At 34.2% G+C, this 13,929-nt stretch overlaps 2 protein-coding genes across 6 annotated transcripts; one reads left to right on the top strand and one right to left on the bottom strand.

The window, feature by feature from the left end:
- Positions 1-97: 97 nt before the first annotated feature.
- LOC109188460 (plant cysteine oxidase 5-like) lies at positions 98-4,351 on the bottom strand. 5 transcript variants are annotated; one of them, XM_019339157.1, is made up of 6 exons: positions 4,226-4,351; positions 3,442-3,780; positions 1,994-2,139; positions 1,772-1,841; positions 691-897; positions 98-595 (listed from the first exon to the last, which is right to left on the bottom strand). In XM_019339157.1, the coding sequence occupies exons 2-6, from the start codon at positions 3,539-3,541 to the stop codon at positions 477-479; spliced, it is 642 nt and encodes a 213-aa protein (XP_019194702.1). In that variant the 5' UTR covers positions 3,542-3,780; positions 4,226-4,351; the 3' UTR covers positions 98-476. The 5 variants fall into 5 exon arrangements, with proteins under 5 accessions (XP_019194702.1, XP_019194698.1, XP_019194697.1 ...); XM_019339153.1 differs by having other exon boundaries at positions 1,694-1,841; positions 4,158-4,350; XM_019339152.1 differs by having other exon boundaries at positions 1,694-1,841; positions 4,226-4,350.
- Positions 4,352-7,166: 2,815 nt separating this feature from the next.
- On the top strand, positions 7,167-12,263 carry LOC109188451 (50S ribosomal protein L1). Its single transcript, XM_019339140.1, has 10 exons — positions 7,167-7,934; positions 8,905-8,982; positions 9,446-9,487; positions 9,584-9,689; positions 10,491-10,555; positions 10,714-10,752; positions 10,831-10,938; positions 11,042-11,129; positions 11,508-11,554; positions 11,879-12,263. The coding sequence occupies exons 1-10, from the start codon at positions 7,308-7,310 to the stop codon at positions 11,954-11,956; spliced, it is 1,278 nt and encodes a 425-aa protein (XP_019194685.1). The 5' UTR covers positions 7,167-7,307; the 3' UTR covers positions 11,957-12,263.
- The last annotated feature ends 1,666 nt before the right edge of the window (positions 12,264-13,929 follow it).

Below are 13,929 nucleotides of genomic sequence, written 5' to 3'. Positions count from 1 at the left end.
CTAATAGTGATCAAATAAGTCAAAATTGACTGATAAAATAACTGTAAACAGGACTGACATGTGATTCGCTAGAAATGTATAAATTATATATTGCTAATGCTTCAAATATTTAACTCAATTCAAGTTTCAAGCAATTCCCAATGCTATAATTGTAAGCAAGGGTAATAGTTCTACTAGATAATAACTCAGCTCAGCCATTTTCTTTATCACATTTCAGAAGTAAACTAGGGGGGAGGTGAAAAATGACAAGTAGTCTAAGTCTTAAGTCTTAACTAGTTTAAGACGAGGTCGGTAAATTAATGTAATGATATATTAATATATATACATATCAAATGCCCCACTCTGTGTCCCTGACCAACACAAGTCACTACCAGACACTAGATGATAAATAATATATCACTATTTCGCCTAAATAACATCCAAATGAAGCTTTCAATACTTGAATGCGACTGGAGGATAAGAACAAAAAATGATCCTTAGGTTTTTAGTGTGCGGCCCTTGTATTGCCCTCTACGAACTTCAAAATCATTTGGAGGTTGAGACTCTTCCAACCAAATCACTTCCGAGACAGTCAATCCATCCACCTCTACATCACCTTAACAATGACAAAATTTATTCACGCCTAATGTTTTAATATGATCATAATAATAACAAAATGGCAATACTGAGTTAGCTACTAATGGCCATTACCTGGAAGATCCATACTTGGAGACCTCTGGAAATAAGTACAATCACGCCCATCGTCAGCAGCGTATGGTGGACACAGGATGTCAAAGATAGCACAAGGAGTAAGAGCTCTAAAACAGTGAATATTGCCTCCCTTGGTTGGATAGAGAACTGTTGTCCCGCATGGAGCAGTCATCTCACAATCTTTAACAATCTTTGCTGGTCTTGCACCTGGAAAACCATCAACAGCATGTAATTAGGAAACTACTCTGAGTGAGACCTAACTAGACATTTGAACAGATCCTTCACAATAACAAAAATGGTCAATCAACAAAATTCCTGTTAAGAAATGACTGCAATTGACGCAAACCAGGCTTGTTGGCAGGTCATGTTGATTTGGAAAAAGTTAATCAAGGAAATTTAAGCTTACTACCATATTCAACAATTGCCAAACCTTCATAACTTCTCAGACCATTTTAGAACACTCTTGGTCGAACTAAAACCCAAGTACAGTGTAGACAATGTTTTGTATAGATCTTTGAGGATAAACTTTTAGAACTATAATACCATTGATCACAAAGTAAATGCGTAATCAGAATGAATAAAATAATTAAATAATTTCCCAAAAATCCACCAAAATATTAAACGAGAGAGAGAGAGAGAGAGAGAGAGAGAGAGAGAGAGAGAGAGTAAAATGTCATAATAATGAACATAAAAAATCTAAATGAATTTTGAAAAACCAAGGAGGCACAAACAATGGACAACAGAACCAACACAAAGAAAAGCAAATAATGAGCAATATGAGCTGGAAAAAAAAAAGCATAAACTGCTGGATAGCATAAATCAGTGAGCAAATAAATATACCCAAAATAAAATTAATAGGCCATGTCATATCATATGAAAAAACTGTGTATCCACAAAAGATGGGAAAAAAAAAAAAAACAAAAAAAACACATGATTTAATATGAACTGAGTAGGATAGTTCTATTCAATTTTGGATGCAAAATATTTACTTCAAACTACACACCTTGAGATGGATCAGAAGGCCCAGGTATGTCTACCCAATCATACGCTTTCACGTATAAAGAACCATAAAGAAGCTTACTCAAAACTGTCATCCCTGGATGATTATGAAGGGGAATGATGGAAGAAGGTGGCATGCAGAATATTCCCATCTGTAAAAAATATTAAATAGACTTGAAGGTTAAAATCACTGAATTTATAAGACTTACGAACTTTTAAAAGTAAAATGTTGCAGCTCATGTCGACCTTGGCTTTATCCCAACCACCAACTAAATATCTGGTTAAACAAAGGCTTAAAACTTACAGAGAAACTATCACACTCATGTATGTGAAGATATTTGATGGGTGGTAGTGACTGGAGACCTCCATTGCGCTCAACTCCATTACCATTCCAATTTCGTACCAATTGTGCCTCCTGGTCAAGACCTACATCAGATGGCTTGATTTTGTCTGAAACATAAAGAATAGCACCAGAATTATTACTGTTGCTGAAGCTCTTGAACCTACCACTCTAACCACACGGTATCATGCCTAAATAACTAATTACCATATAAGGCGAAACATCTAAAACCATGGATACAGCATATAGATCAGCACTGTTAGATTTGGCTGTTATAGATTGCTAATTGGCACTTTGTCTCAAACTATAATTCCAAACTACCACATGTAAATATGTAACCATGCAACAAGGGCATTTCCACAGTCTCCTAGTAAGTGTTAATAATCCCTTAAAGGTACCCAGGTGATTTTAAGCAGAAGTGAGCTATACCTAATTGAAAATTGGTATCAGACCAATCCATATTGAACTAGACTAGAACCAAAATGATATATCTCACTCCAACAAATAGTACTTGGAAGGTTTCATTTTCAAAAGAAAAGTACTTATGAAGTTATGATGTATGAAATTATGAATCACTTGTATTTTGCAGCTTGTCAGATGAGAATAATAAGAAAAAATATAATATAAGAAACTGATGCATTGGTAAAAGATATTGCTCAAGTGTGATAACGAGTTGCATTGAAATATTTAGCAACATGAAAAACTAAGTGAACTGAAAGTCTGTAAGATGTCAGTACACATCTGATACAAGTGAACAACAAATTACCAAGCTTTATTATGCATTTTGTAAAATTTAAGTATCAATTGCCATTTTAGATAGTTCAGGAAAATTGGTGCATACCAATAGAGAGAATGGTGTTAGGTCAACGGTTCAAAATCCATGCACTAAAAATGTGATATCACCTTAATGATGCTATAAATAATACCCATTTGATTCATTTAACCAACAAAGGTATATCCATGTGAAATTCATCCTAAAACACTCCTTGTATACTATGTCTTTGCATGTAAACTAGTGGCATAAATAGCAAACGAAAAGAAAGACATTATCAAACAAATGCACATGGTTCATTAAACTATTAAAGTGTTCAACAGGTGTCATTGTGTCAACATATGCCTAAAATAGGATGTAAATTAGCAGCTGAAAGTCTGAAACGATAACTAGAATGCACATATAGGCAGACATTAGTCGGCAGACTAGCCGCCCAAGTCGGCAAACTCGGCTGAGTTTTTTTGTTTTTTTTTTGGTGTGCAACGTGTACACTGCTGTGTTTTTCTTATTATTATTACTAGCCCGCTGCCTTCTACAACATTACACATATATGCATAAGCATGTAAGATGCATACACCAAACATAGATGGATTCATATGGACCTTGTTAAGCAAACCTTTAAGGCATTATGTCCTCTTACCTAACAGAGAACGGACTTTCTCAAGACCCTCTTCTGAAACAGGTCCATTTGCTGAGAGTGATGCCTTGCAAGCATTATAAAGCTTTTGAACAGCTGGCATGGTTAGCAAATCCGGAACAATTACACCAACAGGCTATGCAGACTTGTCTTATTGGTTCCAAAAGCAAGAAGCTAACACAAAAGTTCCTGCCCAGAAGGGTCTTCTTACAGAATACCCTTCAAGAACACAATTGGGAACAGACTGCACTTTGTATTGTGAACGAAATTGCCGACTATACATCCAAGGAACCACATGGCATCAACTGATCCGCTGTTGCATTCTATAGTCAATGCCACACACTGAACAAAAACACATCATACCAAAATTAGTATTCCAAATGACAGGAACCAATCAGTTCAAAAGCTCAATTACAACTATCTGATATCCAGCTCCAAACACTAATTCTATGGAAACTATTACACTATAAACTACTATTCCGGCAACCAATCCCAGTAACCATAGAAATGTTCAACAACAAATGATTCTGAAGGACAAAACTGTATGGAAAATCTTAACACAAAGCAAATCGGAAATCTTGAACGGAATTAAACAGAAACAAAAAGATTGCTCATAATTTGCGATAACAGAAATGGAAAAAAACGATTACAGTACATGAAAGCGTGAACGCAAATTAACAGTGGCAATTGAAAGTAACAGAGCAATCACAAAGCCATACACAGAATTATACAGAGGTCTATAGACGACTGCGAGTTTGGTGAGAAAAAGGGAGCAGAGAGCAGTTACCCTGCGCCACAGCACCAGATATCGCAGAGAGAAAGAGATTTATAGGGAGGTGGTGGAAGAGATCGCACGTAGAAAGAGAAAGACGAAGATTGATGGCCTTTGCGTATATGCAAATACGGAATATTAGTGATTAGTCCGTATTATTTTTAGGCCTGTTTGGAGCTATTCGGGGCTCCGAACTGATACATTTTATCTAGACATGTTTGTTCGGTGTCCTTGCCACCCGGATCTCATAAACCCATAATTATTTATTGTCTTTGTTAACGTTGCATGTTTGTTTTGTACCAAGTGATAAAATTCAAAATCAAATTTATTATGTATTAAATCGTTTTTTTGTGAAATCATCTTAATGTCAAACACTGAAACGTGCAATTAAATTTTAATATATTTTTATAGGTGCATATAAAATCATTACTTCTGTCGTCTCATTTTGACTAAAGTTATTTTTAATTTAATTTTTTATAATATTAAGTTTAATATTATTAATATATAAAATTTATATATTTAGTAACTACATTAAAAGTACTATTAAACATAACAAATCAAATTTAAAATTATAAAAGAGAATAAATATTAAATAAATTTTTGATTTGACCAATAAATAGTAAACATGAGAGACAAAATACGTCATATGTAGTACATTTTAACTAACAAGTATTATATGTTTCACTATGATGATTTTATACAAAACTTACTCATTATATACATTAATTAGTTAGATCTTTTTTTTTTTTTTTTTTTTTGTGATTAATCGAATATTCAATATAAGAAAAATAGATTAACTACAATAGATAAAGAAAATATATAACATATATTACATTGTAATAGAGTCAATAATATTTTAAAAAAATTGACATTGTTTTTAAAAATATTGTCCAATACTGTTAATAATCATTTATGGATATTCTTAGGGAGTTTGGTTTGAATTAAGGAATTAGTGGGGTGGGAGGGGGAGGGGGGGAATTGTAATTTAGGCTCCGTTTGGAAAATAATAAAATGTTTTCTGGAATATGAGTCATTTTTCATAAAATATTTTTCTTTTCGGTGTTTGCCTGTACAACATAAAATTTTATTTTTTGTGTTTGGTTCATTTTCCAAAAAATGAGCAAGAAAATTAACGAAATTGTATACTTCAACATTTTAATTCAATGATATTGCAAAAAAAATATGTAGAAACCAATTAGCCGAATTGGCTTTCCATAAGTTTTCGGCGATGAAATCATTTTAGATGTCAGATCTGGAAAAAACAACCATAAACAAATATTTAACTATCCGAAAAAATTCTATCTGGCACAGTCAGACAAATAATTTTGAAAAAATACTTCATGAACTCCTTTTTACTTTAATTTTTTTTTTCTTTAAAAACCTACACTTATATAACTTGACATCGATTCAAAATTAATAATTTAACCTAGCAATTTTACATCTTAAAAATGTAAATAAATAATAAAAGCACACAATAAATTACTAATTAATTAATTAATTAATCAACTAATAATACTAAAACATATACCTCAAATTTAGAGAGTAATAATGAAGATACTTAATGCCCCCCCATTATTGAAAATTTGACTGAATTTTTTTTTGAATTTGACTGAATTTGATTATTTGATTTATTTATTTTTATTTAATTCATTTAATATATACATACTTAATTTAAAAAGAAAATTGAAGTGGGCCAAAAGCTCAATATAATAATAATACACACACACACACACACACACACACACACATATATATATATATATATATATATATATATACACGCCCCTACTAGCATTCCTCTCAATACTCCTTTTTCATTCCAGCTAAAGTTACTTTGATAGTTATAGCCTCAGCTGTATGCAGATCATCCAGGTGACGAAGGGGCCATCGTCTTGCAGCAATAAAGCTTCCGATAGCATAAAGAATGGCTGCATCTATAGCCTCCCCAATCTCTGGAAAAACTTATGCATCTACTTGACATATCACACCATCTGGTTGACTATTCAATGGTTGTTGTTGTGAGTGTGGTAGGTGATCGTTATTAAAGCCGACATAATGGGTAATATTATTCCAGTTATACAGAAGGTGCAAAATAATGGTTTGAATTTCGTTTGAGTTCAGTTTCTTATCATTCCAAACCAACTCATTTTGAGCTTTCAAGATCAACCTCAAAATAACCACAACTTGAACGAAGAAAAGACCCGGAACTGTTTACTGGTATTAGATTATGAAACACACCCGACTAGACGGGAAAGTGATGTTGCATTCCAAAAAGAGATGACCGGTCGTCTCAGAATTAGCCATACAAAAAGGCCAGGAGACATCAATTGGCATACTTCCAAATAAAATTTAGGTATTTTGACGGGATATTTAGCCGTCATAAGTGAGACGAAACAATGAATAAAAGAGATCGAATTCAAATCTTTGACTTGAGTTAGATGTCTATAATCATTTTGACCAAATAAATGCATCTAATATCACCATTCCTTATCCACCGAAATTTGAAATCCATAATCACAAGAATTTCAAGAATAATCAAATTGTAGTTATATCTTAAAATAGTGTTGTAAATTTAATATGATCCTAATTATGTAACATAATCACGTGATAAATATGTGCTTCACTTGACGCCTTAATTATCTTTAATGTTATGTTAGTCATTCCATTTATATTGAGTCAAGGTATTTGAATTCGAATTATATTGTCGTATTTTTTTATTAAAAATATTAAACGTAATGAACCAACTAGGCAATAACTATACTTGTTATGCTATAATAACAAATTAATTTAGTAGGATTGTTTTAATATCATAAATGAAAAAAAAAAGAAGTTATGATTATCTATGGACTATGAATTCACTAATGTAACTTGAGAAATTTTTGGTATAATAAAATGTGTTCTGTTAAAATTTATACGCACCATTAGACCATGTAAGAACTGAAAAGAGATGAATTAACGAGGGGCAAATAATAAAAAAACCAAAGAAAAGAGGTACTCCAAAATACGCCGGCAACTCGGCTGAATCGCAAAACCCTCACCCTGTACCTCCTAAAACCCAAGCAGACCCTCGGCTGCCACAGCGGAACTCCGAGCTGCAATGGCGTCAATCGAGCTTCTTCTCTCTAAAGCGCGTCGCCACTATCCTACCAAAATCCCACCTTCTCTATCTCCTTTTCTCCGCAATCATTTTCACAGGTTCCTCTCTTCTTCACCTGAATCGGCGCCCGACAATCCTGTTCCAAAGCCAAACGCCAGAACGCCGATCCAAGTCCAACCCGTTTCATACAAACCCAGAGACCCTCCTCAATCCCCGCCAAAGGATTCTTCTCAGTCTGAAGCTTCCTATAATGCCAGACGCCCGGCTGAACCCAATGCCCAGGACCAGATTAACCCGGAAGCGCGGACGTGGTCACGAGAAGATCTTCGGTACCTGAAGGATATGCCTACAATGTCTACGGTTTCGTACCCGACCCGCGTGGCTCCTTTGCCTGAAGACCGGATGATGGCAGAAGGGGAGGGTCAGGAGGAGAGAAAGGAGAGGGGCGATGCGGAGTTGGAGAGAGAGGCGAGAAGAATCCAGAATGAGCAGCGTTTTGCGGCGATGAGTAGGATCAGGGGTGAGGTAGAAATGGTACCTTTTCCGACCTTGATTAAGGTGGAGGAGAATGATAAGGCCAAAGTGAAGAGCGTTTATGATCTCAAAGAAGCCATTCGTCTTGCAAAGGTCAGCCTTTTTGGTGGTTTCACTATCAAACTTTTGTATGTTTTAAGGTCCAAAGCAAATTTAGACGTATTTTTTTTTCTAATTGCTTAGTGAAGTGGAGTAGTAAGATCTGTCATAGGATTTTAGAAGTAATATGAGCAGAGAACGGATTGTAGGATGTTCTCTGACTTCAAAATTTGTTGTTGTATTTGTTTTCTTGACTCACTTTGTCTTGGTGACTATAGAAGGTAATGGTTGGTTTCTCTGAGCTCAATGAAGATCATGGTGCTTACTTTCTAGCTTCAGAATGGTTAAGGAAGAACTGAATAGAATATTTTATGCACAGATCAAGTAGGTTTGAGGCATTGTTAATGAGCCATGTCACATAGTCACAAGTCACAGGGCTATTAACTAAAGATGCTTATTCTTGAGGTTTTGAGGCCTGCTTTAGCAAATTATTGGTACTGTGTAAATCAAAGTTGTTGCTTATAGCAATATAGCTCATTTTGGCCTGAAGGCAATGCCATTGAACAAATTAATTTGTTTTAACGAAATATCTTTTAGCATCCTCAAAAGCTAGGTCTTTATTTTCTGCATAAGATAAGATGCTGCATTTTTGTTAACATGTCTTGCTAAATACTAACTGAAGCTTGTAGTGAAATGAATACCAAGTTAGAAGACCTACCTTTACACTGGTACTAGTTTGTTAAGTGATATCAGAGTATACTTGAAGGTTACAAATTCCATGTTTCTATTGTTATTATGGAGTAATGTGTAATGCAGTTTGAATATAGAAGTCGTGTGGTTTTTTAACTTTGTTCTGTACTGTCATTCCAGACTTAGGGCCACTTTATATAATTTACACTGAGCTTTATTCATATAGATTCGTGGAGTTTTTAAAATATAAATTCTTGTTTAGTTAACTGTTCACTTCTAAAACCGAGTAATGACTTAACTATTGTATGCTTCTGTCTTTCCTGTAATTGTACAGTCTAATGCAAGGACGACATTTGATGAAACTTTGGAAGCACATGTTAAGTTGACTCCAGAAATGCGTCGAAGTGACCTGGTGTGTGCTTTCTTCCACTTTCCCTCAAACCAATGCAATATTACTTATGTTTAATGTTTAATGCCTCCATAATGAGTTTGCCAACAATATGCAAACTTGTGACAATCTATGCTATATCCTATTTATTTTGCAAACACCAGATACTATGTTCTAGTAATACATTGTTTAATAGTATTACTGTAATATTGTAAACATGAAGGCCGTTTGGTACAATGATAGTTATCTCATATGCTAATAAATATGGAGTAATACATATTCATATTCCTCACCGAGGTTGTAATGTTGACAGAAACTATAATGCTATATGTTTTTCATTTTGCTGTAAATTCAAGTTTTCTTAAGATTTCACTGATCCCTTAGTATTATATTTAAGTTACTTGTGTTATTATGAGATATAAGGCCGCCATATCAAAGAAATTATGTGATTCCTCAGTGGGGTTTTCATTTTTTTTCCTCACTGCAGAAACTTGATGGTTCAGTGCGACTTCCTCATGGTTGGGGAAAGGTACAATGTTCTAACTCTCCAAATTCACATATTCTGTTCTGCTGCCTCAGATTTCTTCCCATATATCTCTAGCTGCTAAGAAGTGTCTGTCCTTAGAAATTTCGAGTGGCTGTCTTTGCTGAAGGAGCAGATGCAGATGAAGCTCGAGCGGCAGGAGCTGATATTGTTGGTGGTTTGGAGCTTATACAGAATATTAAAAATGGTAATTCTTTATTTTTCTTTCATTCTGCAATGGTGTAACCATTTCTACATGTCAAGGATTTGGATAAAATTCTGACTTTTGTATGTTTGTGTACTCACTTGACACATAAACTGAGAATACTGCTCTGGGAAAATATCCAGAGTATCCATGATCCCTCTTCACACTAATGACTACCATTTAGAGGCAGATATCTAAATAAGAATCAATACTGTCAAAGCGGGCCGGTCTGCCCCACCATGGGCCTAATTTCTGGCGGGCTTTTGTGGGCCGGCTCGCGGGCTAGTTCATGGAACCTTAGCCCGCCCTGTGCGGGTTGGCGGGCCCACGTTTTTTTTTTTTTTTTTTGGAATTCAAAGTTCAAAAAAATAAGTAAAGTCTACAAATAATATTAATTTTTTCGTGTTTAAAAATTAAAAAATTACATTTTTAAAAATGATATATATATATATATATATATATATATATATATATATATATATATATATATATATGGTACACAGTGCCTTGCTGTGTAACATATGGTTTTTTTAAATGGGCTTGGCCCGCATTTTCGCGGGCCTATTTTTATGACCCTAACCGCCCACCGCGGGGCAGGTGCTGGCCAGCCCGGGGGCTTCGGCCCACTTTGACAGTACTATATTAAGAATATGTGATTGAGGTGCCATTTCATAAAACCATAGTTCTATATGAGTTTATTTATACAACATTTGTTCTCTTTTCTTGTTGATTGCATTAGGGGCTATAGTTGAATAACCATTTGTTTCTTGCACTAATTCTTCATGTTCGTATTAATTCATGCAGGGAGTGTAAAGATTGATTTTGACAAGTGTTTGGCAACTCATGCAATGATGCCAAATTTGAAACAGGTTTGACAAATTTAAGCCTCAGTTTGATTGTACATCACAAGATTTATTCTTTATGCTGTGCTGTTAAAGATCAGCATGAGTAGGAAAGAAGAGGAACAAGAAACTACTGAGTTACTGATCTTGTGTCAAATTTGAGCTATTATTTTTCCATTCTGCAGATTGCAAAGTATTTGAGACAGTTGATGCCAGACACTAAAGTAAGTTGTCTTCCTCACGCTTTACCTATGAATTGAGTTATTTTTTATGGCTTGCTCATTTCCTTATGAACTGTGCAGAAAGGTACTGTTATAAAAGATGTTTCAAATGCAGTGAAGGAAGCAAGGGATCAAGGTATTATGTTCAAAAAAGACAAAACAGCTATCGTGCATGTGGGCCTTGGGAAGGTACACTGACTTCTCTTTTCAGTGATGATACACACAAGCTTCCTCATGTATGGGGTCCTGCATCATCTTATTTGGGAACTTTCATTAAACAATTGTTTTGCAGTTGAGTTTTGCAGAAGAGGCTCTTTGTGAAAATGTCGGTGCATTTGTGAATGCCCTTTTGCTTGCAAAACCTGCTGGCTTGAAAAAGAGTAAGTGATTTGGGTTGTGTTTTTTTCTTTTCTTGATATCCTTAATTTTGGTTGTTCTTAGGCATGAGGCAAGATTAACATACTTTTCTCACTTGGTGTTGTGAGTGGGAGCTGACTCAGGCTACTCAATTTCAACCAGGTCATTCTCAGCTTGAGTTGATGTCTCAAGTCAAGCTTGAATAGCCCCACTCACCTAACTTTGACTATTCCCTTGATTTGAGCAGATTGGTCGGATTTATGTCTGCTTTGACACTAACAACAGTTTTAGTTTGTTCTTAAGAAATGACTATTGGGGTTTTCTGTGCTCTCTTTCAAGATGGCATGATTTGATTCATTTCCTCTGGATCTTGATACAATGTGCTGTTTCCTATAATGCAGGTTCAAAATATGCTGGTTATGTGAATGCCTTCCATATATGCAGCACTGTAAGCTCATTATTTCAATTAGTTTGGTGCAATGAAAAAGTTGCATATATATGCTTAATTTAAATATTTACGTTGGAAAATATATAAATTTAAACAATAAATTAACTCTGGCAAAAAGGCTGTGAGAAAGACAAACTCTGGGCAGAAGAAAGGCAAGAATTTTATAAAACAAGGATATGAAACTCACTTCACTTCTGTGGTGCATTTTTCTTATTTTATTTACATGCATTTTACATTTTTGCGTGGATTTGGTACAAGCTCTCAATATGTGAATCATTCATGACACACTCAAAATTTATGTTTTTTATTAAAAACATTTTGCAGATGGGACAATCATTCCAGGTTTCAATACAATCATTATCCATAGCGGCAGACCGATACACTAGAATGCATCTGCAATGATCCCATCAGCTGTGCGCCAATTTTCACTGGCTCTTCCATTGTACTTAAAATGTTTCATGTTTTCACTCCCTTTAATGGTTAGGGACTTAGACTTCTTTTGATCTAGAATAGCTGCATTATCTCTCTGTTTATCTTTTTCTTTTTTTGAAAAAAATAATTTTTTTTTTATCCATATGACTAAATCCTCTGAAGGTCCTAATTAGGTGCAGTAGTAGAGTCACTAGAGTGGCAGAAAAGAAAGGACAAGATGTTGTTTTTCTACTTCATTGAGCTCTTAACCTGAGCGTGATTGTACTGTATGTCTGTATTCACACAATGTCACAAAGTTTTTTTTTTTTTTTTTTTTTTTTTCTTTTGAAACCCTGTCACAAAAGTTAATAATTAAGGAGTGTTTGGTTCAAATTATACAATATAACTAAGGGAATATGACATTCCAAAATTTACATTCTCATGTTTGGTTCATGTTATCTTACATTCTCAAGGAATGCAACACACCCTTTATATAAGATTTTGAAGGAAATGTGATTCTCTCACAATTTTTATATTATCTAAAATTATCATGGATCATGGATGTTTACAAATTCTACCATTTTAATTCTAATTATTACTGTATAAAATATATATTTTATATTAACTTATTATATGTATCATGCTTGCGTTCTCCCATGACATGGGGACTCGGATCCTTGAGAATGCGCCTTTGTGTATCGAGGACTTGCTTTGGGAGGGACAAGGTTGGTGCCAGAGTCCAACGAGGGTAGTTGAACCGGAGGGCAAACATCAACGATCAACAGTAGTCTAGCCCGGGTTAACCCCTTTCTTTGTTAAGTGTATTTATATACGAAATAAGCTCTATAGCATACATGTTTATATTACATACATCAATTGTAGCTAAACATATGAATCTAACTTTCCTAGCAATCTAACCCAAACGATTCCTAAAGGTAAACATATTTATTTCTTTACTATTTTTTAACAAGCATAATCTGCGCCTTATTCACTCGTATTAGCAATCTCTGAGCTTTGCTTGTATTTGGGACTATAAATATGGCGTCACATGGTGAGATATATACTAAACTTTTTGTACTGAATTTTGGGTGTGTTTGGTTCGCACATAGGAATAAGAATTGGAAAGAAAATCAAATAATAGGTTTTGGTTAAAGTATTTTGCATATTTGGTAGTAGGGTAGAATTGAAATGATTATCACTATTGATGTTTGGTTGTGTATGACCTTATAGTAGGAATAAATGTTTAAAAAATACAAAAACAAAAAATCAAGACAATTAATCTTAATATAATGACATCCAAAGCAACAATAGAAACAAAAAAATCAAAACAAAAATTTGAAGTACTTATTCAAACTTTAAAATTAGATTACTAATAAGATCTAAAATAACCATTAATATTGAAGTACTATGACAAAATCTAATACAAAAGACACATAAAAATAACAATCCTATTAGGGGATGTTTGGTTGGGAGGAAGGAATTAGGAAGGAAATGAATTGCAATTCGGTGGAAAAAGGATAATGTAGAAATAATGTAAGAATTCAAATTACATTATTGGGTATGGAGTAATAGAATTATTGGAAATGAGAAGGAAAAAATGATATAAAGATTAAAATGTCCTTGTATAATAATAATAATAATAATAACAATCAACAAAAGATATTTTTGTCATTTCTTCTATATTTTCCTTCCCCACATGTATTGAATTACAATTCATGAAGTACTCCATAAATTACAATTCAACAAAAAAAAAAAAAAAAATTACAATTCCCTCCAACCAAATACTGTAATTTAGGCCTTCATTGAATTACAATTCAAACCAATAACCAAAGCCCCCTTGATGTTTTTATCGAGAGTAAAAATGATCACGACTGGAGGGGAAAATTAGAGCATTCTTTAAGGACAAATTTGTCATGTGAATTTCAAGTTGCAAGCAGGGAGAAAACTTGTCCGCTAGCCTTACA

This window comes from Ipomoea nil, unplaced genomic scaffold (assembly GCF_001879475.1).
Source record: "Ipomoea nil cultivar Tokyo-kokei standard unplaced genomic scaffold, Asagao_1.1 scaffold1421, whole genome shotgun sequence".
Lineage (NCBI taxonomy): Eukaryota > Viridiplantae > Streptophyta > Magnoliopsida > Solanales > Convolvulaceae > Ipomoea > Ipomoea nil.
The sequence above is the reverse complement of the archived record's forward strand: the minus strand, read 5'-3'. Positions and strand labels throughout refer to the sequence as shown.

What these genes read in the sequence shown, in the direction of transcription:
- LOC109188451 (XM_019339140.1), top strand. Translation starts at nt 7,308, where the DNA reads ATGGCGTCAATCGAGCTTCTTCTCTCTAAAGCGCGTCGCCACTATCCT. An exon ending in TATACAGAATATTAAAAATG is followed by an intron (nt 9,690 to 10,490) that starts GTAATTCTTTAT and finishes TAATTCATGCAG; the next exon opens with GGAGTGTAAAGATTGATTTT. An exon ending in ACCTGCTGGCTTGAAAAAGA is followed by an intron (nt 11,130 to 11,507) that starts GTAAGTGATTTG and finishes CCTATAATGCAG; the next exon opens with GTTCAAAATATGCTGGTTAT.
- LOC109188460 (XM_019339153.1), bottom strand. Translation starts at nt 3,541, where the DNA reads ATGCCAGCTGTTCAAAAGCTTTATAATGCTTGCAAGGCATCACTCTCA. An exon ending in GAAAGTCCGTTCTCTGTTAG is followed by an intron (nt 2,140 to 3,441) that starts GTAAGAGGACAT and finishes TTTATGTTTCAG; the next exon opens with ACAAAATCAAGCCATCTGAT. An exon ending in ATGAGTGTGATAGTTTCTCT is followed by an intron (nt 1,842 to 1,993) that starts GTAAGTTTTAAG and finishes TATTTTTTACAG; the next exon opens with ATGGGAATATTCTGCATGCC.